General features: G+C 44.5%; 1 protein-coding gene across 1 annotated transcript in view; it reads right to left on the reverse strand.

The window, feature by feature from the left end:
- Window positions 1–26,755, reverse strand: part of gdpd2 (glycerophosphodiester phosphodiesterase domain containing 2) — a 128,706-nt gene that overhangs the window by 89,594 nt on the left and 12,357 nt on the right. The window contains exons 3-6 of the mRNA XM_041195763.1: window positions 19,646–19,749; window positions 15,097–15,190; window positions 8,792–8,851; window positions 6,195–6,293 (exon numbers count right to left, since the gene is read on the reverse strand). Of these exons, the coding sequence (XP_041051697.1) occupies window positions 6,195–6,293; window positions 8,792–8,851; window positions 15,097–15,190; window positions 19,646–19,749 (357 nt within the window). The remainder of the gene's footprint in view (window positions 1–6,194; window positions 6,294–8,791; window positions 8,852–15,096; window positions 15,191–19,645; window positions 19,750–26,755) is intronic.

Genomic DNA, 26,755 nt, shown 5'->3' on the forward strand with positions numbered 1-26,755 from the left:
TTTATTAAAATTTTTAAAACCCTGCATGAAACCTCATCCCACCAGTGGATGAGGTTTCATGTTTTCTCTATTTGCCGCCGGGGCTCCTGGCCGACCTGCCAACTTTAAGGTTGGACGGGCAGGTCCTTTAATTGTTTAAATGATCCTGTCAATGGCCTCAATTGGCCATTGACAGGTTGATGGGCCCGCAGCTGATTTTGCTGCGCCCCTGCCTTCCTGAAAATTTAAATGGGGCAGGGTGATGTCGTCGGGGGTTCCACCCGACGTCATTCCATGTCATTTTATGCATCGGCGAATGGGCCCTGCCCCCTGTTCACAAAATTCTGCCCCAGGTATCCGACGGGGGACAGAAAGTCCTCAAAACAAAGCCTCCGAAGGGAATGGGAGCAGGTGGCGAGGTGAATGCCCAAAATGTCAGCCCCAGGATATGGCAGCAGTGCTGCAAAAAGGCTAATGGCCTCAAATGAATGATCGAGATGAGTAAATCCACTTCACATCTCTCACTTACCACACCACCCATCCCTTATGCTGCTCAATGCATCACACTCCCATCACTCACCCAGCAGCACACTCTGGCATTCAGGACATCTCTCCCACAAACATCTTCCGATCATGCCAATTAAACACACCCCTAACCACCTCCACAAACTTTCAGCTATTCAGCTATGGCATGCACATCAGCCAACCGCACAAGCACACACTCGCTGAAATCCTGTCCTCTCTTTTGTAAGAGAATGTTGCCCACAATAGGAGGGAAGGCCAGACTACTGGCAGAAGACAACCACAAATGCATTCCCTCAGGGCCCTTGAGCAAACAGTCCACAGGATCATGGGCACCAGCACCATGAAACCAGTGGCACCAGGCACTACCAGGCCATTCTGGATGATGGAAGGTTGCTACCTTATGCAACTTCTCCATTCATTCCTCACCCTCATCCTGAAAGGTGCTATGAAATGAAACTGCTGAAGAATGATCATGGACCTTTGCATATACAAACTCCTTAGAGCACAAGGTCGCACACCAGTTCTGCAGGGGACTCAAATGAGGACCTCATTGGGTGAACTATAGGGAAATACTGATGAACATGCACACCAAAATGCTTGGTGCATTAACGGACGTTCTAGATGGTCTACAGTTATCGGCTAGAAGCATGAAGGAGTCAAACTCCACAGTGGCACTGGACATTGTGCAGAGCTTGAAGCCCAAGCTTTCCACTGTGGAAGTAGTAGGCATGTCCATGGCAGCACTGCTAGACTGACCTATAGTAAAGCATCTGCTGACCATTGTCTGACCTTCCATTGCAGCACATCACTGCTGTGGAAGCTCAGATAGAGATCATGCAATCCCTGGCTGCTGGAATACAGATTCAGACAGCTGCCATCAAGGCACAGTCAGCTGCTATCGAGGATGTGGATCTAAGTGCGCGATGGGGCATGCAGGCTCCCATAGTGGTTCAACTTATGTTGTGGAGCAAGGGCCACTTTAACCACTTCCCCCATATCTATGTAATGAAGTGTAATTTCCTGCCTTTATGGTCAGTAAAAACCTCCAAATTTCTCCAGGAACTCACAGCAGTGCTTCCACCAACTTTGCCTGAACACAAATAAATCAAAAACAAAAAACTGCAGATGCTGGAAATCCAAAACAAAAACAAAATTACCTGGAAAAACTCAGCAGGTCTGGCAGCATCGGCGGAGAAGAAAAGAGTTGATGTTTCGAGTCCTCGTGACCCTTCGACAGAACTAGGTGAATCCCAGGAAGGGTTGAAATATAAGCTGGTTTAAGGGCGGCGGGGGGGGGGGGGGGGGGTGGTGTTGGGTGGGGGGAGAGGGAGAGAAGTGGAGGGGGGTGGTATGGTTGTAGGCAAAAGCAGTGATAGAAGCTGATCATCAAAAGATGTCACAGACAGCAGAACAAAAGAACACAGAGGTGTCGAAGTTGGTGATATTATCTAAACGAATGTGCTAATTAAGAATGGATGGTAGGGCACTCAAGGTATAGCTCTAGTGGGGGTGGGGGGAGCATAAAAGTTTTAAAAATATTTAAAAATAATGGAAATAGGAGGGAAAAAGAAAAATCTATATAATTTATTGGAAAAAAACAAAAGGAAGGGGGAAGAAACAGAAGGGGGGTGGGGATGGAGGAGGGAGGTCAAGACCTAAAGTTGTTGAATTCAATATTCAGTCTGGAAGGCTGTAAAGTGCCTAGTCGGAAGATGAGGTATTGTTCCTCCAGTGTGCGGTCTCCTCTACATTGGAGAGACCAAACGTAAACTGGGCGACCGCTTTGCAGAACACCTGCGGTCTGTCTGCAAAGAATGACCCAAACCTCCCTGTCGCTTGCCATTTCAACACTCCACCCTGCTCTCTTGCCCACATGTCTGTTCTTGGCCTGCTGCATTGTTCCAGTGAAGCCCAACACAAACTGGAGGAACAACACCTCATCTTCCGACTAGGCACTTACAGCCTTCCGGACTGAATATTGAATTCAACAACTTTAGGTTTTGACCTCCCTCCTCCATCCCCACCCCCCTTCTGTTTCTTCCCCCTTCCTTTTATTTTTTTCCAATAAATTATATAGATTTTTCTTTTTTCCTCCTATTTCCATTATTTTTAAATATTTTTAAAACTTTTATGCTCCCCCCACCCCCACTAGAGCTATACCTTGAGTGCCCTACCATCCATTCTTAATTAACACATTCATATATACACATAGTATCACCAACTTCGACACCTATGTGTTCTTTTGTTCTGCCGTCTGTGACATCTTTTGATGATCTGCTTCTATCACTGCTTTTGCCTACAACCCCACCATCCCCCTCCACTTCTCTTCCTCTCCCCCCACCCAACCCCCCCCACCTCCCCCCACCCCAGCCCTTAAACAAGCTTATATTTCAACCCTTCCGGGATTCACCTAGTTCTGTCGAAGGGTCATGAGGACTCGAAACGTCAACAAATAAATCAACACCACCTCAGCAGCAACTTAGTGAGTGGCCCTTTAAATAGCCCCAAAACAGAGCACATCTTGCTTCTTAACGCTTGTTGTTTTAGGAATGAATAAGGAAGTCATTTCCTGCACATTTGTTGATCAATTTTGGTTTTTCTAGCATTGCACCTGTCCATTGACATCAATGATGCCATGATTGCACATGGTCAGTAAGTTTGGGTGCGCACCTATATGTGCCACTCCAGGTGACTCATGCCATGCGGCGAGCAGCCAATGCATCTGTAGTGCTTCAAATTTGCAGGTCGGCCTGCATAGAAGTGGTTCGACATGAATGAATTTTATGCCCACTGTGCACAGTAGGCAGACAGCAGAGGTTTAGGAACCAATGAAAACTTGTAGCTAGATGGGAAAGATTTGCAATCACTACAGGGGGTTTCTTGGAAGGAAAAAAAAAGTTTGGTGAGTCTGTTAAGATTTATTCCCCAATTTTCTGAGAAGGACAAAATTGGGTTTGAGCTAGTGCATGCCAAATTATGGAGTAGTCTTCATGCCATTTTATGCCAGGAATCCCGTCTTCTAATTTGGTTGGTAACTGGCACATGGAAAACTTTGTCTGTAGTAAACATGGTTGTGGAATGTAAAATCCAGTGAGAAGGCATTTCTTTCAGAGCTGCAGCTTGTCATTAAAGAGCAAGTTATAATACTGACAGAAAAGTGACTCATTGTTCACAATGGCATAGTGGAGACAAGAGACTGAAAAGTTATAAGTGTTGCTGTAGGAGATGCACAAAGAAGGGTGGTCCTGTTTGAGGATGAAGACCACCCACCAATAAAAGCACAAGTGGTAGCTGCATGTGTGAAGCCACTGATTATCTCAATTAAATCTCTTTGGACCCTCATGTCTAGCTGTAAATGAGGTAAAGGTTTGCTGTTATTAGGAAGAAGGTAATGGGAAGTGTTCACCCTCTTGAACGTATTCCTTCTTCATCAAGCACAGCACAAACCTAAGTTGGGAATGTTGCACCCACTGGGTGGTATCATTCTTGTCACGTTGTCACAAAGCCAACCTCAACAAGTTACCATGTAGCAGCTCAAATTAATTCCCTTCTGTATTCTCCATGGTCAAGATTTTCAATTTGGGGTAGGGAACCCAAGACAGGGATAATTTCCAGCTCCTGACCCCGCACCTCCTCTGTCTTGCCTGCTATCCTTACATGCAGCTTGTCTTATGAAACAGGAACAGTAAACACTGGTTTTCTATGGTATACTGAGTTATCTATGGACCTCTGTATGGCAGAACCACACGAGCTCTTACTTATCTCAATCTTGCAGTGCATTCAGAAATCATGAGTAATTAAATCAGCAAAAAGGGAAATGATTGGAAAAGAAGAGTGCAAAAATGAAAGACTGACAAAATCAACTAATGCCATGGAACAAAATGCAGCAAATGATAATTGAAAACTGGAAAAAAAACTGTGCAACAGAAATCAACCAGGGGCAGAATTTTTCATCCCGTTGGCAGGCGTGCGCCCGACCTGAATGGGAGTTAAATAGTGCATGATCTTTTGACATGTAAGTTGCGTTTTTCACTGCCTGCTAGTGGGTGGTGCATAGGCCAGGAGGTCTTTGCATTTTTAACAAAACCTCATCCACAGGCGGGATGAGGTTTCCAATGGTGACTAAAAAAAAATAAAAATTTTTTACATCCTTTTTTACAAGTCCCTCTTCATGTGACTGAGTCACATGTGGGGACATGTTTATCTCATATGTAAAAAGTTTATTTTTCATTTTAAAATCCATCAGCTCCCTGAGGCAGCTCTGTGCCTTCAGGGAGCTGTCAGTGCGCGTCCCCTACGCATGCGCACACTTCAGTGCTTGTGCTCCTCCCGCCCCCACCCTGCCAGCGCTGAGGCTCTAAGCATGCCTTTCACACTGGCTGGCCATTAATTGGCCAGCCAGTGTGAAATCGCGGTCAACCTGGTCGTGGGTGGTAGTCGGTCTCGCGGCCTTTCCCCATCCTGCCCGCCGCGCCCGACCGACAAGGGGAAAATCCTGCCCCTGAATTTAAAGGTGGGATATTTTAACAGGTTACCTAACTGTTGAAATAAGGCCACTTTTACTGTTAATACAAGAGTGGTTTTATTCCATTTCAGCATGTGAAATCCCCCAATCAGTAGCAGGACCAATTTTTGGCCCAAACCCATTTCCCATTGGTCCTCTGCTGCTAGTGCAATAATGCAAAATTGGGTCTCAAGGTGTTAAAGCTAATAACATGTGTTATTTTACATATGTAACATATGTTACATTCTCTGTTCAGTTCCACAGCTTTGTGCTGTGGGTTTTCTCCTGTAAACAATTGTGTGATGCAGGGAATCCTGTGTAAAAATCTGACAGGATTCTACTAATGCAGGCTCTCAGAGAAGAAATTAAAACAGACTGTTTAAATGTAACTACTGTGGCTACAAGAGTGGGTCAGAGGCTAGGAATCCTGCAGCGAGTAACTCACCTCCTGACTCCTCAAAGCCTGTCCACCATCTACAAGGCTCAAGTCAGGAGCGTGATGGAATATTTCCACTTGCCTGGATGACAACACTCAAGAAGCTTGACATCATCCAGGACAAAGCAGCCCGCATGATTGGCGCCCCATCCACAAACATTCACTCCCTCCACCACTGACATACAGTGGCAGCAGTGTGTACCATCTACAAGATGCACTGCAGGAACTCACCAAACCTCCTTAGACAATACTTTCCAAACCCACAAACACTACCAACTAGAAGGACAAGAGTAGCAGATAGATGGGAACACCACTACCTGGAAGTTCCCCTCCAAGCCACTCACCAGTTTGCTTTGGAAAATATATCACCTTTCCTTCTACAGTGAAGATAAAGTAGCAGGGGCTGGATCGGTGCTGTTGTAACCATGGGCAGGTCTTATCAAGCGTGAAGTTTGGTGCATTGCAAACCTATTTAAGTGTCATCTGTGGAGGACCTCTTGAGTCATCTCCATCGCTTCAGTCTGCTGATCCTGGAACTCCCTCCCTAACGGCACCCTGGCTGCACCTACACCACATGGACAGCAGTGGTCCAAGAAGGCAGCTCACCGCCACCTTCTCAAGGGTAGTTAGGGATGGGCAATAAATGCTGGCCCAGCCAGTGATGCTCATATCCCAGGAACAAATAAAAACTGTAAATTGCTTTAAAATTTTATATTTAGCCAGGCCAGTTACATTACTGAATAAACTCACTTGAAGTGACAGATTTATAGTGTCCCATTCTTCCTTCCACTTAATTCTAATGACGATCATCAAAATTAGGATCAGCAAGACAGAAATCAGGATGGCAACCTTGAAAGAATGAGAAAAATGCACCAATATGACAGTACAGTATTACAGGAAACTACAGACTAGTTAGCTTAACATCTGTCATAGGGAAAAGGTTAGAAACTATTATTAAAGACATTATAGCAGGGCACATAGATAAATTTAAGGTAATCAGGCAGGGTCGACATGGTTCTGAGTGAGGGAAATAACGTTTAACCAATTTATTGGAGTTCTTTGAAGAAGTAACATGTGCTGTGGATAAAGGGGATCAGATAGATGTACTGTATTTAGATTTCCAGAAGGCATTTGATAAAGCGCTACATCAAAGCTTAATGCAGGAAATAAAAGCTTGTGGTGTATGGCGTAACGTATTTGCATGGATAGAAGATTGGCTAGCTAACAGGAAGTGGAGATTTCCAGCATCTGCCGTTTTTTGTTTTTATAAAAGGGTAATTTTCTGGTTGGCAGGATGTAGCAAATGGGTGTGCTATAGGGATCAGTGCCGACGGCTCAACTTTTTACCATTTATATAAATTAGTTGGAAGAAGGACCGAAGCATTGGTTGCTAAATTTGCTGATGACACAAAGATAGGTAGGAAAGTAAGTTGTGAGGAAAAAATACGGAGGCTACAAAGGGATAAAGATCAGTTAAGTGAGTGGGCAGAGATCTGGTAAATGGAGCATAATGTGGGTAAATGTGAAACTTCTCATTTTGGTAGGAAGAATAAAAAAAAAGGATATTATCTAAATCTCTCAGAGAGATTACAGGGCGCTGAAATGCGAAGAGATCTGGGCATCCTAGTGCATGAATTGCAAAAAGCTATTATGCAGGTACGGCAAGTGATTAGGAAATGTAATAGAATATTATCATTTATTGAGAGGGGAATTGAATACAAAGCTAGAGGTTAAGCTTCAGTTATACAGGGCATTGGTGAGACACGTGAAGTACTGTGTATTGGCCTCCTTATTTAAGGAAGGATGTAAATATGTTGGAAGCAGTCCAGAGAAGGTTTACTAGACTAATACCTGGAATGGGTGGGTTGTCTTATGAGGAAAGGTTGGATAGGCTAGGATTGTATCCGCTGGAGTTTAGAAGAGTATGAGGCAACTTGATTGAAAAATATAAGATCCTGAGGGGTCTTGACAGGTTGGATGTGGAGAGGATGTTTCCACTTGTGGAAGAATCTGGAACTAGGGGTCACTGCTTAAAAATAAGGGATCGTCCATTTAAGACAGAGATGAGGAGAATTTTTTTCTCTCAGAGGGTCAGGAGTCTTTGGAACTCTCTTCCTCAAAAGGCGGTGGAAGCAGAGTCTTTGAATACTTTAAAGGCAGAGCCAGATAGGTTCTTGATAAGCAAGGGGGTGAAAGGTTATTGTGGATAAGTGGGAATGTGGGGCTGAGGTTACAATCAGATCAGCCATGATCTTATTGAGTGGTGGAGCAAGCTCAAAGGGGCGACTGGCCTACCCTTGCTCCTAACTCATATGTTTGTATGTATTATACTTGAAAAGAAGGTTTGTGCAGGATTATTGCAAGATTTCATGCTGTGCTATAGGACAAGGTCAGCACAAGCAACTGCAGGCGCAGCTACCTAGAGACCAGCAGCCTTGATGTTGTGTGACCAGGATCATACCCCATTGTATAACACTGGGATTGGTACTGAACAGACTTAAGATAATAGCACGCTATACACAAAGGAGATCATTTAAATTACAGAAACCACAAATGCCTGATCCCCTAACTTTGCGTTGGCATCCCCATGACTCTGATGGAATGAGGGGTCATTAACAGGTTAAAAATAACTAATAATTCAAAAGTGACTCAGAACATTGGCTTATATCAGGTGGTTACACTGAACATACAGTGGGCCAGACCTTATCATACCTTAAACGGCAGGTGTACGCAATGATTTATGACCTGTATCATGGAATAATGTAGCTATTATACATAAGTGCTAATGCTCCCTACTTCTAAATCATTTTGTTTATAGAGTTGATTCTCTCCACTCATATAACTTCTTGGAAGAACTATATCTTAATTCACATGATATCACTTCATGCTGGCACGCAATACTCTCTCCCTCAATTCACACTGGCAGTTTTCTCCCCATTTCTCTCTCAGTTGATACTATTTTTCTATTTCCTCTCTGTGCACACACTGCTACTGACAGTGTTATTCTCCTCCTCCTCAGCTCATGTGACACTCTCTTCCCCAGCCCACTCCAACTGCTCCATCAGTTTTGCTCTCTGCTCCTCTACAACCACCAGCACAACTCCGAGCTTTCCTTCACCCCTCAGCACTGCTCATGTTACCTACCTATTTTTGCTGCTGTTCCTGGGGATTAAATTCCACTGCATACTGACAAGAAATCTTTGATCTTACAAAATTATTGTGAGAATTTGCAACCACAGCTTATAATGTTCAGTTGCTTAAATAAAAGTTTGAATTGAGAAAGAAGTGGCAATGCTAATACTAATTTGTTGCATGAAATGCCACAGTTAGTATATATGTAGCATTACCTTGTTAATCCAGTGTAAGTAAAGTGATATTCCCAGAGCAAAGTGACACAGTGCAAGTATCTGAAACAACAAAAAAGTGTAGCAAATAACTTAATGAGAAACCAGCCTGGAACTATCTGACTCATTTTCAATGCTACAATTAACAGGAAAGTCACTAATCTAAATCACCAATGAAATAGAAGACCAGTTACTGATGAGTTTTTAAAAATTAGTTTCAGTAGGTTAAATTCATTGATTAAGATTGCATTGCCCCTGGAGTGTATGATCTGTACCCAACTTTCCACGTATGTTTCCTTTACTTTCCATGGTTCAGCAATGTGCCTCCTTCAAAACTGTTGAAAAATCTTTCCTCGTCTATCCCACTGTTCCCCAGCATATATCCTCATTTTGTCTTTTCTGCATCCAATTATTCCCACTTCTGTGTTCCACTGATCCCTACGGTTTATCTACATCTGAAGAAAAAAAAAGAAACATACCCTAATTGGTAATTCTTAAAGGAATGGAGAAACAGAAAGATTTAGATTACAGATTTCTAAAAGCAGGATTTCAGTTGGAAAAAGCAATGTGCATAACACATAAGTGTTGAATTAAAAAGAATTCGTGATGAATTTGTACTACACATTAAAAATAAGATTATGTCACTTGGACAAGTGTGGATTAATTAGGGAAAGGCAGCAGAGATTTGTTAAGGGCAAATAATAGAGATGCCAGCAAACTTGAAGCCCGTGGAATAAAAGGGACCATGACAGCATGAATACGAAGTTGGCTGAGTGACAGAAAAAAGTGAGTACAGGTGAAAGTTTGTTTTCTTGGATTAGAGGATAGTATACAATGGAATTGTTATTGGGGCTAATGCTTTTCTTGATCTATATTAATGACTTAGATTCGAATGTCGAGGGCATTACTTCAAAATATGCAGATGGCACAAAACTTGGAAATATTGTTAATTGTGAGGAGAATAGTGTTAGACTTCAAAAAGACACAAATATAATGTGTGAATACATGGCAGATGAAATTTAATGCAGAGAAGTGTGAAATGATACATTTTGGTAGGAAGATTGAAAAGAGGCAACATAAACTAAAGGGTACAATTCTAAAGAGATGCAGGAACTGAGAAGCCTGGGGGTAAGCAAGCACAAATTTCTGAAAGTGGGAGGGTAGATTGAGAAAGTGATTAAAAAGATATATGGAATCCTAGGCTTTATCAGTAGAGGCAGAGTACAATGAAGTTCTGGTGAATGTTTACAAAACATTGGTTTGGACTCAACTGGAGTATTGTGTCCAATTCTGGTACTGAACTTTAGGAATGATGTGAAGACTTTAGAGAGGAAGCAGAAAAGATTCATGAGAATGATTCCAGGGATGGAGGACTTCAGTTCTGTTGATAGATTGGAATTTTTCTCCTGAGAGAAAAGAAGGTGGAGGGGAGAGTTGAAAAAGGTGTTCAAAATCATGAGAGGTCCAGACAGAGCGGATAGAGAGAAACTGTTCTCACAAGGGTTGAGAACCGGAGGACACAGATCTAAGGTAGTTAGCAAAAGAATTAAAGGCGGCATGAGGTAATACATTTTTTTACGCAGTGAGGGGTTAGGATCTAGAAATACACTGCTTGGAGAGTGGTGAAGGCAGATTCAATCGTGACTTTCAGAAGGGAATTGGATAAATACATAAAGTGATAAAAAGTGCAGGACTATGCGGAAAAGCTGAGGGATTGATACTCGTTAAATTGCTCTTGCAGAGAGCCAGTATGGACTCAACAGGCCAAATGACCTCCTGCTCTACTGTACTCATTCAATAATTCAATAATATTGGGTAGGCTTGCTATCAGAGTATGAGTATATAATGTAGGCAAAACCAAAACAGAATTACCTGGAAAAACTCAGCAGGTCTGGCAGCATTGGCGGAGAAGGAAAAGAGTTGACATTTCGAGTCCTCATGACCCTTCCACAGAACTGAGCGAATGTAAGGAGAGGGGTGAAATATAAAACAAAAACAGGATTACCTGGAAAAACTCAGCATGTCTGGCAGCATCGGCGGAGAAGAAAAGAGTTGATGATTCGAGTCCTCATGACCTTTCCACAGAACTGAGTGAATATAGGGAGAGGGGTGAAATATAAGCTGGCTTAAGGTGGGGGGGTGGAGCAAAGTTGGGGGGGCGGGGGGGGTGGTGGTGGTTGGTGTGGTTGTAGGGACAAGCAAGCAGTGATAGGAGCAGATAATCAAAAGATGTCACACAAAAGAACAAAAGAACACAGAGGTGTTGAAGGTAGTGATATTATCTAAATGAATGTGCTAATTAAGAATGGATGGTAGGGCACTTAATGTACAGCTCTAGTGTGGGTGGGGTGGAAAGACTAGCGGGGCATAAAAGATTTAAAAATAATGGAAATAGGTGGGAAAAGAAAAATCTATATAAATTATTGGAAAAAACAAAAGGAAGGGGGAAGAAACAGAAAGGGGGTGGGGATGGAGGAGGGAGTTCAAGATCTAAAGTTGTTGAATTCAATATTCAGTCCGGAAGGCTGTAAAGTGCCTAGTCGGAAGATGAGGTGCTGTTCCTCCAGTTTGCGTTGGGCTTCAGACGTTGACAGGGTCCTCAACCATGTCTGGCTCATCTCCTGCGCATCTGCCTTCACTCCTTCTCCTCCCTCCCAGAAACATGATAGGGTCCCCCTTGTCCTCACTTATCACCCCACCAGCCTCTGCATTCAAAGGATCATCCTCCGCCATTTCTGCCAACTCCAACATGATGCCACCACCAAACACATCTTCCCTTCACCCCCCCGGTGGCATTCCATAGGGATCGTTCCCTCTGGGATACCCTGGTCCACTCCTCCATCACCCCCTACCCCTCAACCCCCACCTATGGCACCTCCCCATGCCCACGCAAAAGATGTAACACCTGCCCCTTCACTTCCCTACAACCACACCAACCGCACCCCCCAACTTCTCTCCCCCGACTCCCCCCCACCTTAAACAAGCTTATATTTCACCCCTCTCCTTATATTTGCTCAGTTCTGTGGAAGGGTCATGAGGACTTGAAACGTCAACTCTTTTCTTCTCCGCCAATGCTGCCAGACCTGCTGAGTTTTTCCAGATAATTCTGTTTTTGTTTTGGGGTGAAACATAAGCTGGTTTAAGGTGGTGGGGGGGAAGAGATGTTGGTGGGGTGGGGTGTTGGTGTGGTTGTAGGGACAAGCAAGCAGTGATAGGAGCAGATAATCAAAAGATGTCACAGACAAAAGAACAAAAGAACACAGAGGTGTTGAAGGTAGTGATATCATCTAAACGAATGTGCTAATTAAGAATGGATGGTAGGGCACTTAAGGTACAGCTCTAGTGGGGGTGGGGTGGAAAGACTAGCGGGGCATAAAAGATTTAAAAATAATGGAAATAGGTGGGAAAGGAAAAATCTATATAAATTATTGGAAAAAACAAAAGGAAGGGGGAAGAAACAGAAAGGGGGTGGGGATGGAGGAGGGAGTTCAAGATCTAAAGTTGTTGAATTCAATATTCAGTTCGGAAGGCTGTAAAGTGCCTAGTAGGAAGATGAGGTGCAGTTCCTCCAGTTTGCGTTGGGCTTCACTGGAACAATGCAGCAAGCCAAGGACAGACATGTGGGCAAGAGAGCAGGGTGGAGTGTTAAAATGGCAAGCGACAGGGAGGTTTGGGTCATTCTTGCGGACAGACCGCAAGTGTTCTGCAAAGCGGTCGCCCAGTTTACGTTTGGTCTCTCCAATGTAGAGGAGACCGCATTGGGAGCAACAAATGCAATAGACTAAGTTGGGGGAAATGCAAGTGAAATGCTGCTTCACTTGAGAGGAGTGTTTGGGCCCTTGGACGGTGAAGAGAGAGGAAGTGAAGGGGCAGGTGTTGCATCTTTTGCGTGGGCATGGGGAGGTGTCATAGGTGGGGGTTGAGGAGTAGGGGGTGATGGAGGAGTGGACCAGGGTGTCCCGGAGGGAACGATCCTTACGGAATGCCACCGGGGGGTGAAGGGAAGATGTGTTTGGTGGTGGCATCATGCTGGAGTTGGCGGAAAAGGCGGAGGAACACCCTTCACTTCCTCTCTCCTCACCATCCAAGGGCCCAAACACTCCTTTCAAGTGAAGCAGCATTTCACTTGCATTTTCCTCAACTTAGTCTATTGCATTCGTTGCTCCCTCCTCCATCCCCACCCCCTTTCTGTTTCTTTCCCCTTCCTTTTTTTTTCCCAATAATTTATATAGATTTTTCTTTTCCCACCTATTTCCATTATTTTTAAATCTTTTATGCCCCTGTAGTCTTTCCACCCCACCCCCACTAGAGCTGTACCTTGAGTGCCCTACCATCCATTCTTAATTAGCACATTCGTTTAGATAACATCACTACCTTCAACACCTCTGTGTTCTTTTGTTCTTTTGTCTGTGACATCTTTTGATTATCTGCTCCTATCACTGCTTGCTTGTCCCTACAACCACACCACTCCCCCCAACTTCTCTACCCCCCCCACCTTAAACCAGCTTATATTTCACCCCTCTCCTTATATTCGCTCAGTTCTGTGGAAGGGTCATGAGGACTCGAAACGTCAACTCTTTTCTTCTCCGCCGATGCTGCCAGACCTGCTGAGTTTTTCCAGGTAATTCTGTTTTTGTTTTGGATTTCCAGCATCCACAGTGTTTTGTTTTTATATAATGTAGGCATTACATTAAAGTAAGGATATCAAAGCTATATACAAGATGCAGTCTAAATTCACTGGAATGAAACCATTGATGGGTAAGAGTAGATATTTTTAATGAAAGATTTGAAAAGCTGTTGCTGTAACAATTTGAATATTTTAAGGAGAGATCCAGTAATCATGTTTAAAATAGTTTGACATAGCAAATAGTTATCCAGTGCGTATCTACTATTTCCCACTTCTCCCCAGTGTGTATCCTCTACATCCCACAGTTCCCAAGTATGTATTCTCTATATTCCATTGCTCCCAGTGTGATCACCTTTATCCGAGTTTCCAACTTTGCATCCTCTATATACAGTGTGTACCCTGAAGGGGGTTGGTTGTCCCCTTCTTCATCCAGATGACTTTGTAATCCATATCTCACTGTTTCCAAGTATGTGTCCTCTATTTCCCACTGTTGTTGGATTATGTATCATCTGTAATATCCCAGATTTCATATTCATTTCCATTTCATATGTGCTTTACAATAGGTTTGTTCAAAAAAAAATGCAGTTTTATAGGCTGCAATTAAACTGAGAAGGTTGTATGGCTATATAGATAGTGCATGGACACTCAGGAGTGAATTACAGGCTAGATTCTAATCAAGTAGGTTATTGGGTTTACAAGTATTGGCATATGATAGGTGTATATGCATGCCTGTTATCAGTGGAAAAATATTTTAGTACAATCCTGGTGGATCAGTTTATTTATTACTTTCCACCTGCACAGGTTGTGGTACAATAAAAGCCTAACAAACTTTAAGTCTCAGAATGTGACACATTTATTAACTGTGTCATAGGTCCAGTGAGCATTATGAATGAGGAAGCACCTGCGATTTTCTAGAATTCTCTAAATGGATTTCATTTGATTTTAGTTATGCAAGCCTTATCAAAAATTAAATGACTGTTCACATAACTGTGAACCGTCCTTCCAAAGGTCAGGTCCCTGATTATTTACAGTATAACAATTGGACAGGGTTGTGGAATAAAACAAAGAGTTAGGCATGTCCAAGAGCTGACGCTACTTCTCCTTGGGCAGGGCAATTTTGAAGAGTTCGTACACAACTGTACCCATAACAGTGACGCCCATGGTTAGCCTGTAGAGCACAGCATCCATCACACTGCCTTTTAAGTGGACTGGCATCCCATTGTCCGCCTGGAATATCTTCTGCTTCTCAGGAACCATATTCTCCACTCGCCTACAGACAGCAGTGCTGAAGGTTTGCTATGATAGCTGCTGAAAAGCCCGCAGGCCCGGAAATTTAAAGAATTCATAGGTGTTTAACAAATCACTGCTAATGTTGGGCAGGAATTAATTGTCATTCCTTTACATCAATTGAAGAGAAATTCAACAATGAGGAGGAATGTTCCTAAGCAAGCAGAGACTCAAATCCCCTGGTAGTGATGTTATGTTTTGTGATGTTTAATTGCACCAAAATTGCGCAAACTCATTTCACATAAGATCTTGCATTTAATAGACAGCTAAGACTTCCGTGTGATCAATTTGGGTCAAATTTGAACTTGGACTTCAAGATTACAGTCCGCCAATAAATTTAATACCAAATAAGTCAATAACTTATGAACAACTCTAAAACTCATCAATAACTTACCATTAACAGAAGCAGATAGCTAAAGATAATTGCTGTCAATATTAGGAGAATCACTGACCAGTCTAACCACCGATGCATCTTTGCAAATAAATGCCTGTAATGGAAGACAAAAGGATTATTCCTTGAACAGCTTATCACGCACATGTATTCTTGCTAATTGTTTTTAAGAGATTCCCATTTGGGACAAATAGGGATCAGATACAGTGGAATGATCCTTACACATTGCCTAAGCATAGCCCAATCATAGAAGTCTCCCTGGTGCCTGGCAGGTTTGAAATTTCCAAATTAGCTGCATTAGGCTCAGTCTTGATATTCTTTGGAAAAAGGAGAATTACTGGGTGAAAAAAAAAATACCATCTCCCAAGTGCTTAATTACCTCTTGTTGCTGTACTTTATGCCTCAGACTGGCTGGTTAGAGCCAGTTTGAAAGCAGCATTTTGTGCAAGTTCCCTTTGTTGTGAAACCATGAAGTTCTAGAGGCACGAATGAAAACAAGTTGTATTCATGATGTAATTGAAATTGAATTTAATAGTATTAGATCAGGGACAAATTAACAAAACAGCTGGAATAGTTTCATTCAGAGGGATTTTAGGAGGACGTTTCCCTGATAAAAAGCGGGATCACAAAAAAGGATGCTAGAATGGTAGCTTATGGAAGATCCCTGAAATGATATCTCCCAGACAGACTGTTGGAAAACATCTTTCTGGAATGGTATCTACTAGAATGATGCTAGAAGGTTATTATAAAATATGATGCTTGTTCATGGAATATGATTTTCCATCTTAAAACAATTTAGGATTAAAACCAAGCTCAATTAAAGAAGTGAACCATTCTGGCTGATGTGCATGACAGAAACAAATGATGGGGATGACATTCCAATGATGCTGTTGTTTCTCCAGAAGTGAGTCAGAGAAGGTCATGGGTTTGGCCCTACTGTAAATTGTGAGGTTAGCTAAGTGAAATATAGAGGTGTGCAAGTTGGCAAAGTTCAATCTGCAATATCTTAGCTATACCAGGAGTTGGCATAAAACCAGAGAAAGGTTTCAAATGAGCCTGGGATCAAGGAGCAGACAAGGATAGTAATTTGGGCCAAAAAGAAAATTATTAGCAACAATGATTTGGATGACCTCCTAATGGAAATATAGAAAAGAAGGGTGGAGTTGTGATCGATTGTAGTTCATTTAACAGATGGCTCTGTGGACAGAGACTGCCTGATTGGAGTTATATTTGATAGCCTTTGTCCAGCTGAGCAGTCTGAAGACATGAGAGATAGGAGGCACGATGAGAGGTCAGCTGCAAACTTTCCCTCCAGTTCACTAATAGCTTTATAGTCAGTGAACTTATTTGAGTTAAGTTTTGTATTCCATTTTAGCACAGTAGATGTTACCATTATTTTGTACATTCCAAGGGGAAAATAGCAATGTACCACACATTACTGTTTTTCTTTATTTGTTCATGGGATTTGTGTGTTGCTGGCAAGTGGCCTAACTGCACTTGACAAGGTGGTGGTGATGAGTAGTTCATGTGATTTATGTACACTCACAGTGCTGTTAGGAAGGGAGTTACAGGATTTTGACCGAATAACATAGAAGAAATGGCAATTATAGTTCCAAGTCAGCATGGTGCGTGACTTGGAGGGGAACTTGCAGGTGGTGGTGTTCCCAAGTGCCTGCAGTCCTTGTGTGAGTAAGCTTAGATGGGGATTTTTTTTAAAATCTGAGAATAATTAATTAATTTTTACTATAATTACTGAATAAACTAATAGGGCCAAAGGAAACCATCTTAGAATTAACATGCGATTCCTTGACAGTAATTACTTTGTATATTGTTATACTGACAATGAATTAGGCAAGCCGGCAACAGATGATCTTAAGATAGTGAACATCAAGAGCAAGGATGTTACCTACTGAGCCATAAGACTTCTACTTGGACAGAATACATAGTGTTCCCATTGGTGGAAGGGTCAAGAACCAGAGGAAGCTGATTTAAAGCGATTGACAAAAGAACCAACTGTAACATGAGGTAAAACTTCTTGCACAGCAAGGGGTTAGCATCTGAAATGCATTACCTGAGAGTGTGGTGGTGGTGGATATAATTGGGGCTTTCAAAAGGGATTTGGATACGCATTTGAAGGGAAAGAAAAATTGCAGGGCTTCAAAAAATGTGCAGAATGTTGAAACTAGTTGAGTTGCTCTAACAGACTGCCGCTCAGACACGATGGGCTGACTGGCCTCCTGTGCTGTAACCATTTGATGATTCTAAGTCTGACAGTCTAAAATTTAAATCAAAAACAGAATTACCTGGAAAAACTCAGCAGGTCTGGCAGCATCGGCGGAGAAGAAAAGAGTTGACGTTTCGAGTCCTCATGACCCTTCGACAGAACTTCAAGTTCTGTCGAAGGGTCATGAGGACTCGAAACGTCAACTCTTTTCTTCTCCGCCAATGCTGCCAGACCTGCTGAGTTTTTCCAGGTAATTCTGTTTTTGTTTTGGATTTCCAGCATCCGCAGTTTTTTTGTTTTTATCTCTAAAATTTAAATGTTGGTCTGAAAAGGGTATTTATTTGACTGCTTTCCAAAATCATACAAATCATGTGATAGCTAATTATTGTGACAAAGGTTTTTAGATTGGCCCCATGTGCTCACTACAATTGCCCAATATTGGTTTGTAAAGACATGCTCCACTTTGTTAGGAATGAAGATTTACTAACCAGAATAGTCTTTGGAGCTGAGCTGGAGAAATGAATCTAATGTAAAACCCAAAATTATAACAGCCATATTCCGGAAGGAAACTAGGAGTTAACTTCTAAAGAGATATTGGAAACATACAAACATACAAATTAGGAGCAGGAGTAGGCTACTCGGCCCCTCAAGTCTGCTCTGCCATTCAATAAGATCATGGTTGATCTGATTGTAACCTCAACCCCACATTCCTGCCTATCCCCAGTAACCTTTCACCCTTTGTTAAGCAATAATCGTGTTTGACTAATTTGCTAGAGTTCTTTGAAGATGTGACAAGCAAAGTGGATAATGGGGATCCTGTAGATGTGATATATCTGGACTTCCAGAAGGCCTTTGATAAAGTGCTGCACAAAAGATTAATACACAAGATAAGATCACATGGAGTTAGGAGTAATATATTAGCTTGAATAGAGGATTGGCTAACCAACAGAAAGCAGAGAGTTGGGATAAATGGATCTTTTTCTGGATGGCGAGCTGTAACTAGTAGGGTGACGCAGGGTTCGATCCTTGGGCCCCAACTACTTACAATCTATATTAATGACTTGGATTCAGGGATAGAAGGTACTATAGCTAAATTTGCAGATGACACCAAAATAGGTGGGAAAGTAAGTTGTAATGTAGAAATAAGAAATTTACAAATGGATATGGATAGGTAAGGTGAATGGGCCAAAATTTGGCAGATGGAGCTTAACGTGGATAACTGTGAGGTTATCCATTTTGGTTGGAAGAATAAAAAAGCAACTTATAATTTAAATGGAGAGAAACATCAGAATGCTTCAGTGCAGAGGGATCTGGGTGTCCTCGTGCATGAATCGCTGAAAGCTAGTATGGAGGTACAGCAGGTAATAAGGAAGGCAAATGGAATTTTGGCATTTATTGCTAAAGGAATAGAGTATAAAAATAGGGAAGTGTTGTTGCAACTGTACAAGGCACTGGTGAGACCGCACCTGGAGTACAGTGCACAGTTTTGGTCCCCTTACTTGAGGAAGGATGTAGTTGCACTGGAGATGGTTCAGAGGAGGTCCATTAGATTGATTCCAGAGATGTGGGGCTTGTCTTATGAAGAGAGATTGAGCAGTTTAGGCCTATACTCGCTAGAATTTAGAAGGATGAGAGGAGATCTAATTGAGCTGCTAAAGGGGATAGACGTGGAGCGGATGTTTCCCCTTGTGGGGCATTCTAGAATGAGAGGCCATAGTTTTAGGCTAAGGGATGGTAGATTTAATTCAGAGATGAGGTGGAATTACTTTTCTCAAAGGGTCATGAATCTGTGGAATTCACTACCTCAGGGTTCAGTGGATGCTGGGATGCTGAATAAATTTAAAGAGGAGATTGACAGATCTTTAATTAGTAATGGATTGAAAGGTTATGGAGAGAGGGCAGGAAATTGGAGTTGAGGCCTAAATGAGATCAACCATGATTGTAATGAAGGCGGGGCAGGCCCAAGGGGCTGAATTGTCTACTCCTCCTAGTTCTTATGTTCTAAGAATCTATCTAGCTCTGTCTTAAAAATATTCAAAGTGTCTGCTTCCACTGTCTTTTGAGGAAGAGCTCCAAAGACACTCTTACCCTCTGAGAGAAAAAATTTCTCCTTACCTCTGTCTTAAATGAACAACCCCTTATTTTTAAACAGTGACCCCTATTCTAGGTTTCCTCCACAAGAGGTCGCCTCTTACTCTTCTAAGCTCCAGCAGATACAAGCCTCACCTGTCCAACCTTTCCTCATATGACAACCTGATCATTCCTGGCATTAGTCTAGTAAACCTCCTCCGAACTGCTAACATGTTTACATCAAAGTTTCATACTTACTCATTTAAGTTGCTGTAGTCATTGTGCAGTGCCCACCAGCAGTAAAACCAGAAAACACTGATGACAAAGGTACAGGATAGGACCAGATACCAGATGCACTCCTTCTGTAATGATAAGAATAAGGACTATTAGACAAAAGGAGAAACATTCTACTACATGTAGAAAGTCATGTGACTAGTTGTCTAATAGTTTGTTACCACCAATTTTATGTTCAGTTTCAGATGCAATTGAGCATTAAAAAAAGAAACTGACATGCAGAATTTCCTTTCATTTTAGGCAAGGTATAATTATATAGTGAAGATAACAAGGCTCTTAGCCACGAAAAAAGGAGGAAGACATTGAGCTGAAACTTAGTGTGGACCCATTTTCAAAGTCCAGAATGCAGTTAAATGATAGCAGTACCTGTGTTCCCATCCACCAATCATTTCTGGCAAAGGCATATATGACACATAAAAGACAGAGCCAAACTGTCTATGTATCAGCATAAGAGTTACAGCCTGCAGCTAGTCCATCTAAGTACTTAACTTCCAAGAGAGTCCGAGGAGGCTTTTGGAAAAATACCGTTGTCGGGCATCTCAATGCTCCAACCGTTTGTGAGAAGCACAAAGCTACGTTTAATAAATCACACATCACACTGTGACAGTGGGGTAAAAAAAAAAACATCAATGAGGTGCAGGGAAACCAGATCTATTGACACCAAATTAAAACAGAAAATGCTGCAAATATTCAAGGCCTGGCAGCATCTGTAGAGAAAAATAAAATGTTATCCTTCCAGGTTGATGTTCCATTGACATAAGGGGCTGGATTCTTGCTGCGGGGCGGGGAATGGAAATCGGGACCGTTTCTGGGTCCTTATCTTGTTCCTGAGGGGGAAGCAGTATTGGACCATGAATTGCAAGGAGACACCCCTTAATTGCTATAGAGAGGGGTTTGGTGGCTAATTAACAGGGGCGGGAGCAGTGGTGGGACAACTCGAGTGGGAGTCTGATTTAAAACTCACCAAGGCAGCCGTTACTGTAGCTGCCATTTCACTGCTGTGACTGCATGGAGAAAGATAATAGAAAACTTGAATTCTACAATGTCTCAGCAGCACCGAAGGCCTGAAACTCAAGGTAGGACAGCCTCTCAATTCTCAGATGGGGTCATCCCAGATTTACACTAACTGTGGTAGCAGGTGTGTAAAACGATGTTTTACCTGTTGGCCGTGATGGCGGGTTTTCACGCCGTATCATCCCAAACTTGCCGCATTACTTATGCATTCCCTGGGAACATGCAGTTCCATGGCAGGCAGGCTCTCATTCGCCCACCAAGCCATCACCTTGCCGCTTCATTACACCAGGTGCCATATTTAAAGTCCAACCACATGCAAACATCCCAGTGCTTCCAGCCCTTGACAGCTGCCGGGAAGATGTCCACGAAAGGCAAAAAGACTGCTGCCCCCAAGTTTAGCAACGCGTCACTGGAATGTCTTTTGGATGCCGTGAAGACTTGCTGCTATGAATTCTATGACTTCTACTCCAGCTCTGGCCGTAGGATGGGCAGTAGCATAACCAACCAGGCTTGGGACGTGGCAGCAGCTGTGGTCTGCGCCAACATCCTTCAAAATAGGACAGCCACTCAGTGCCACAAGAGGATGAATGATCTCCTCCATTTCGCCTGGGTAAGTCACCCTTCTCATCACTCTAAACTCATACACTCACAAACCTATCACACATCCACAGGGCCCTCACTCACTGCCAGTTCAAGGGACATCACCATTCACTCTCTCACACACACCCTAATTGTTCTCATTCCATCCATAGGACTATTCACCACCCACACAGGCCAGGCATACTCATCATCTGGCCTGGCAGGCGTCCTGCTTCCACACTCTCCATCTCTACTCATGCAGGACAAGCTGGCACACAAAAACAGGGAGAGGTTGCAGACTGGTGGAGGAATACCTGAAATCAGCGTTCTCACGGACTTTGAAAACAGAGCCATCCAACTGGCTGGTGACAATCTGGACTTGTCTGGACTTGGTGCTCTACCAAATGGGGACCCAGCAGCGCAATATCCATCAGACAACCACGCCGTGAGTGATGTGTCCTGTTTCACAGGCCACTGCCATGCACTAATTATCTCCCCTTGCTTCTGCAGGCAGATCTGGGAAACGGCCGAGAGAGACCATGACCCAGGGCCTCCAATCAAGCCCTGAAGAAACCTCTGAAGAGGAATCTAAAGGCGCCTTCCTTGAAGTCCTTTCAAAGCACTCGCCCACACCCTCCACCAGCACAGAGACACACACCTCGGTGGGACCTAGCTTTAGAATAGCCTCTGGTGGGCACATCGTATTGTCTGATCCACAGCAGGGGCGGCAGCAGGGATTCCCTAGGTGTTCAGCACTCAGGGCTGCTGGAGGCCAGAAATCTGCTGAATCCGAGTCAGGTGATGAGTCTCTGGACTCGATCATGTCACAGTTGTGGAGCTGCAAAGGCAAGCTCGGGAACATCAGGAAGGGATGTCCTCTGTACTCCTCAGATTACAAGGCACGATGGAGGAGTCCGTCTGCCTCCAGGCTGAGGTGATAGCGCCGACATGCCAATGCACAGAGGTCAACACTGGTAGGATGGCGGTCGCCACGGAAACCTTGATCCAGGACGTCACTGCTGCACTGCTGCATGGGCTCAACTCCATCGCTGGTGCCACAGTTAGCCTCCGACAGTGTGTATGCGAGAGGGGTGCAGGGCAGCTCGATTTTACTCCAGCTACCTATGCTCCTCATGGAGTCAGCCCTGTGGGCACCCATAGGGAGGAGGATCAGCAAGTGTACCCCCTCAACCCTGAGGCCATCCATCCAGGTGACTCCAGGAGTATCCGGCAATCTCCCTCTTCCTGTGACCTCAGCAGCTCCAGCTCCACAGGCTGAGGAGGGTGTCACTGCCACACAGCAGGACCCCGAAAGCAGGCCGGGGCCCTCCAAGTCTCGGTCCTCCAGAGGACCCCCACCAAAGGAATCAGAGACAGGGTGTAGCAGTCAGCAGGCTGCCTCCACCTCTGCTGTGGATGTTCAAGGAGCACCAAGATGTAGCGGCAGGGTTAGGAAAATTAAAAAGAATTAGTTGCACAGCCTGGGCACAGGTGTTATTTACTTGCGTACTGTTCACAATTGTCAATAAACTCCCAAGAATGTCTCCCTGCCTATGGCTCCTTGTTCTGATGAGCAGTGTTCAAGTCACTCAGGTGTGAAATCTTTCTGCACAAGATAAAGGCAGGTGTCTCAGTCCAGGGCCTCTTCCCTGTGCTCTGTGCAACCTTCAGACCAAAGTGATGGTCCGACCTCACACTCCCTGGACACATTACTGACGCCTGCACTTCAACAGTGTTCGCCATTGGTGCCAGAATGTCGTGGGCAGTGGTTACAGAGTTCCGTCATTCTCTCTCTGTACTCTCAGCACCTTTAAGGTGGGGCTGGCCATCTCTCCAGCATATGTGACCAGTGACGCTGAGCTCCTGAAGGGCTCAGGTGCTGAAGGCGGACAAAGGATCAGGTGCTTCTAAAGTTGCATGGTTTTGTCGCTATGATATGACCCATATCACAGCACAAGCGAGCTGTCCTCGCCCAGACAGGAGGCAGACATTCAAAGAGGCTATGTGAAGATCTATGGAGCGTCCTCACTGCACGTTGTCATCATCCTCCTGCAATCGACCGACTGTTAGGGCCTCTACTGCATCTCCATTACAAGACCCTTATCACAGACAGTATGCGCTCTGCCAGAAGCCAGGTTGGAGTCAAAAGGTCCCATACAATATGTGGATCTATGGGGTGATCTCACTGCATTTCATCATCATCCTACACAAATCAAGCAGTTATGAGGGTTTCCCTAGCATGCCTGCCTTATTTGGCCAGTGCGAGAGTCTCATCTCAGTCAATGCTGCCTTCGAGGACCTCCTCACCCTCATCCCCGTTGGTGTCCTGCTCATTCGAGGAGACCTCCAGCTCCTCCATCTCTTCAGCCAGTTCCTTTCCCCGTTGCAGCACCAAGTTGTAAATGGCGCAGCAGGCGATGACGATGCGTAACGCCTTCTTTAGTGTATATTGCAGGGCTCCACCAGCTCAGTCCAGGCACTGGAACTTCATTTTCAGCATTCCAATGGTTTGCCGCACCAAGTTGCGAGTTGCAGCATGAGCCTCATTATACCATCGCTCTGCTGCAGTCTGAGGCCGCTGCACAGGTGTCATCAACCATGGCCTCTGTGGGTAGCCCTTTTCCCTGAGGAGCCATCGCTGCAGCTTCTGTGGACCCTGGAAGATGTCAGGGATCTGTGGCCGACTGAGAATGTAGGAGCTGTGCACACTCCCTGGAAACCATGTGCACACCTGCAGGATGCGTTTCTGGTGAATTCCAGTGAGTGGAATTCCTCACAGTTGATGTAGTTGACCACTTGTTGTGACCCGAGGGCCACATGAGTGTAGTTGATCGCACCCTGCACCTGTGGGAAACCCGAGATCTGGGCAAATCCAAACGCTCTTGCATCCTGGCTGTCCTGGCCCCGGACGAAATGCACAAAGTTGTGTTACCTTGCGAAGATAGCATCCGTGACCTCATGGATGCATTTGTGGGTGGAAGCTTGTGATATCCCACAGAAGTCACCTATGGAGCCCTGAAAGGAGCCACCGGCATAGAAATTGAGCATCGCGGTCACTTTTACAGCCACTGACAGTGGATGCCCTCCATGTCCCCATGGCGCCAAATCCTGCAGCAGGTGGCAGATGTGACCAACTAGTTCCCTTGGCATGCAAGTTCTTCAGCAACGCTGGCTCTTGGTCATCTGCAGGAATAGCAGGCGGTGTCTATAGACCCTGGGTGTTGCAAAGCGCCGACCAACAATGGCTCGCTGGGGCTCTTCGGCAGCGTGTGCTGGAGCCCCAGTCACCCCTTCTTCCTGAGGGTGCTGCTTCTCCCTCTGCGTAGCCAGTTGCCTCAGTTGCTCTCCCCTCCAACTTCTTTGCTCTCTGTATGCCACGAGGCATACAGCTCATTCACCAAGCTCCATGTTCCTGATGTACTCTTCCTGCAGGATGAAAAAGAGAGACATGTAGTTAGCATGAGTGTACTAAGAACCTGTCCTGGTCAAGTGTGGAGACCAATTAATATGTCCCGGAGAGTGCTGGCCAACACTTGGATGGCCAGACATTCGTGTGCTGCTGGCTGCCCAAAACCTCACCCACCTCCGCCCCACTCAACCCAATTGTTTGGCAGCAGCTTTTCCCATTGCACTACATGCTGTAGTCTCAGCTCAGGCATTCTCCTAACCCACAATGCAAGGCTGTGCTGTTAGCTTGAACCATGGGGGACGCTGGTCCAAACCGGGATGTTGACATTACAAGTGGTTGTGAACGCCTCCACCAGTAACTGTTCCATGGCCAGCTTTAGCAAAGAGATAGTACAACATGTGAGGTTGTCCAACTGTTCTGCAGCCCACTAAAACACTCATTACTTTGCAGTCTGTGCCTGAGGGATGAAAAGCTCTGGGGCACTTGGTGGCACTGATGCCTCTGCATTGCTCAAGTGGGCAGATAAACAAGAAGCCCGACACCAATAATATCAATGGCTGCACCTGAACTGTCTCAGTTGCAGAGGAATAATCACTTTACATCAGGTGTCCCTAATGTGTGGCCACTTCCCTCGCCCACCCTAACCCCCACCCCGAATGCACGTGTGCTACATTCAACTGCAGCTACATTCAACCGTAGGGCAGCCCTTGCCCACCCCCACCCCAAATCACCTCAACCTCAACCACACAGCTGCCTTTGCCACCCCCACCAACCCCCCATCACACAACATGCCTCAAACTTGAAGTCTAACAGGCAACCTTGGCAAGCGATGTGCAATGTTACTCTTTATTCACCTTCAAGTTCCCCTCAATGTGCAGCCCACCAAGTGCACGCTTTTTATATACTGTTGTGAAACACATTGTCGTGCTTTCCCGCCGATGCAGGCGGATGATCCAGACGATTCTTGCAGGCAGGCCTAATAATTATATGCAGATGTATTACAATGAGGTTCCCAATGTCCGATGGCAGGAAACACTCCCGACATCGGTGGGCTGGGCGGACGATCACAAACTGGTTTTACACTGTTGTGAAACCGATTATGCCATTTTGTCCACTCATGCCACCGAACACACCCTATGCCGGCAGGCTTGGAAAATCCCTGCCACACACCTGGAGGTCATGCTAGAGGCTGTCAGCAAGAGGAGGGAGATCTTCTTCCTGGAGGGTGGCAAGTGGAACCCACCCACACAGATCAAGTAGGCTTGGATGCATATAGCTGATACAGTCAGCAGAAGAAGTGTGGTGCGTAGAAGTTGGATCCAGTGTAGGGAAAGATTTGATGACCTGATACGTTCTGGTAAGGGAGTTCTACCCCAACCCTCAGGATCAGCCTCTAGGTATTCACCTTCCAGCAGACACACCAGCTGAGGAACCTCAAGGTACAAGCTGTTCCTGAACATGGGAGAGTATGTGCCCAGGCCACTTACCCCTCAGAATGGCTCAGAACTGTTGAGGGCCTGTAACCACTGATACATGCAGCTTCTAATGTATTGGAGCAGCTGCCTTTGGGCATAGAGGACAGTAGCATCTTATCTTACTGTCTATTCTTGAAGAAACATAGGAATTTGAGCAGGCCATTCAGACGATTGAGCCTGCTCCACCATTAAATATGATCATGGCTGATCATCCACTTTAATGCCTTTTTCCCCCATACTATCCACATATCCCTTTATGTCATTGGTATTTAGAAATCTGTCAATCTCTGCTTTAAACATACTCAATGACTGAGCTTCCACAGCCCTTTGGAGTAGAGAATTCCAAAGATTCACAACCCTCTTTGGCTAAAAAAACATTCTCATCTCGGTCCTGAGTGGCTTCCTCTTATTTTGAAATTGAGTTCCCTGGTTCTAGACTCCCCAACCAGGGGAAACATCTTACCTGCATCTACCCTGTCTATTCTTTAAGTATTTTGTAGGTTTCAATGGGATTGCCCCATATTCTTCAAAAATCTAGAGAATCCATGCCCTGTTTCCCCAATCTCTCTTTTCAGGACAGTGCCCTGATCCTGGGAA

The sequence above is a fragment of the Carcharodon carcharias genome, chromosome 9 (assembly GCF_017639515.1).
Source record: "Carcharodon carcharias isolate sCarCar2 chromosome 9, sCarCar2.pri, whole genome shotgun sequence".
In the NCBI taxonomy this organism is placed as follows: domain Eukaryota; kingdom Metazoa; phylum Chordata; class Chondrichthyes; order Lamniformes; family Lamnidae; genus Carcharodon; species Carcharodon carcharias.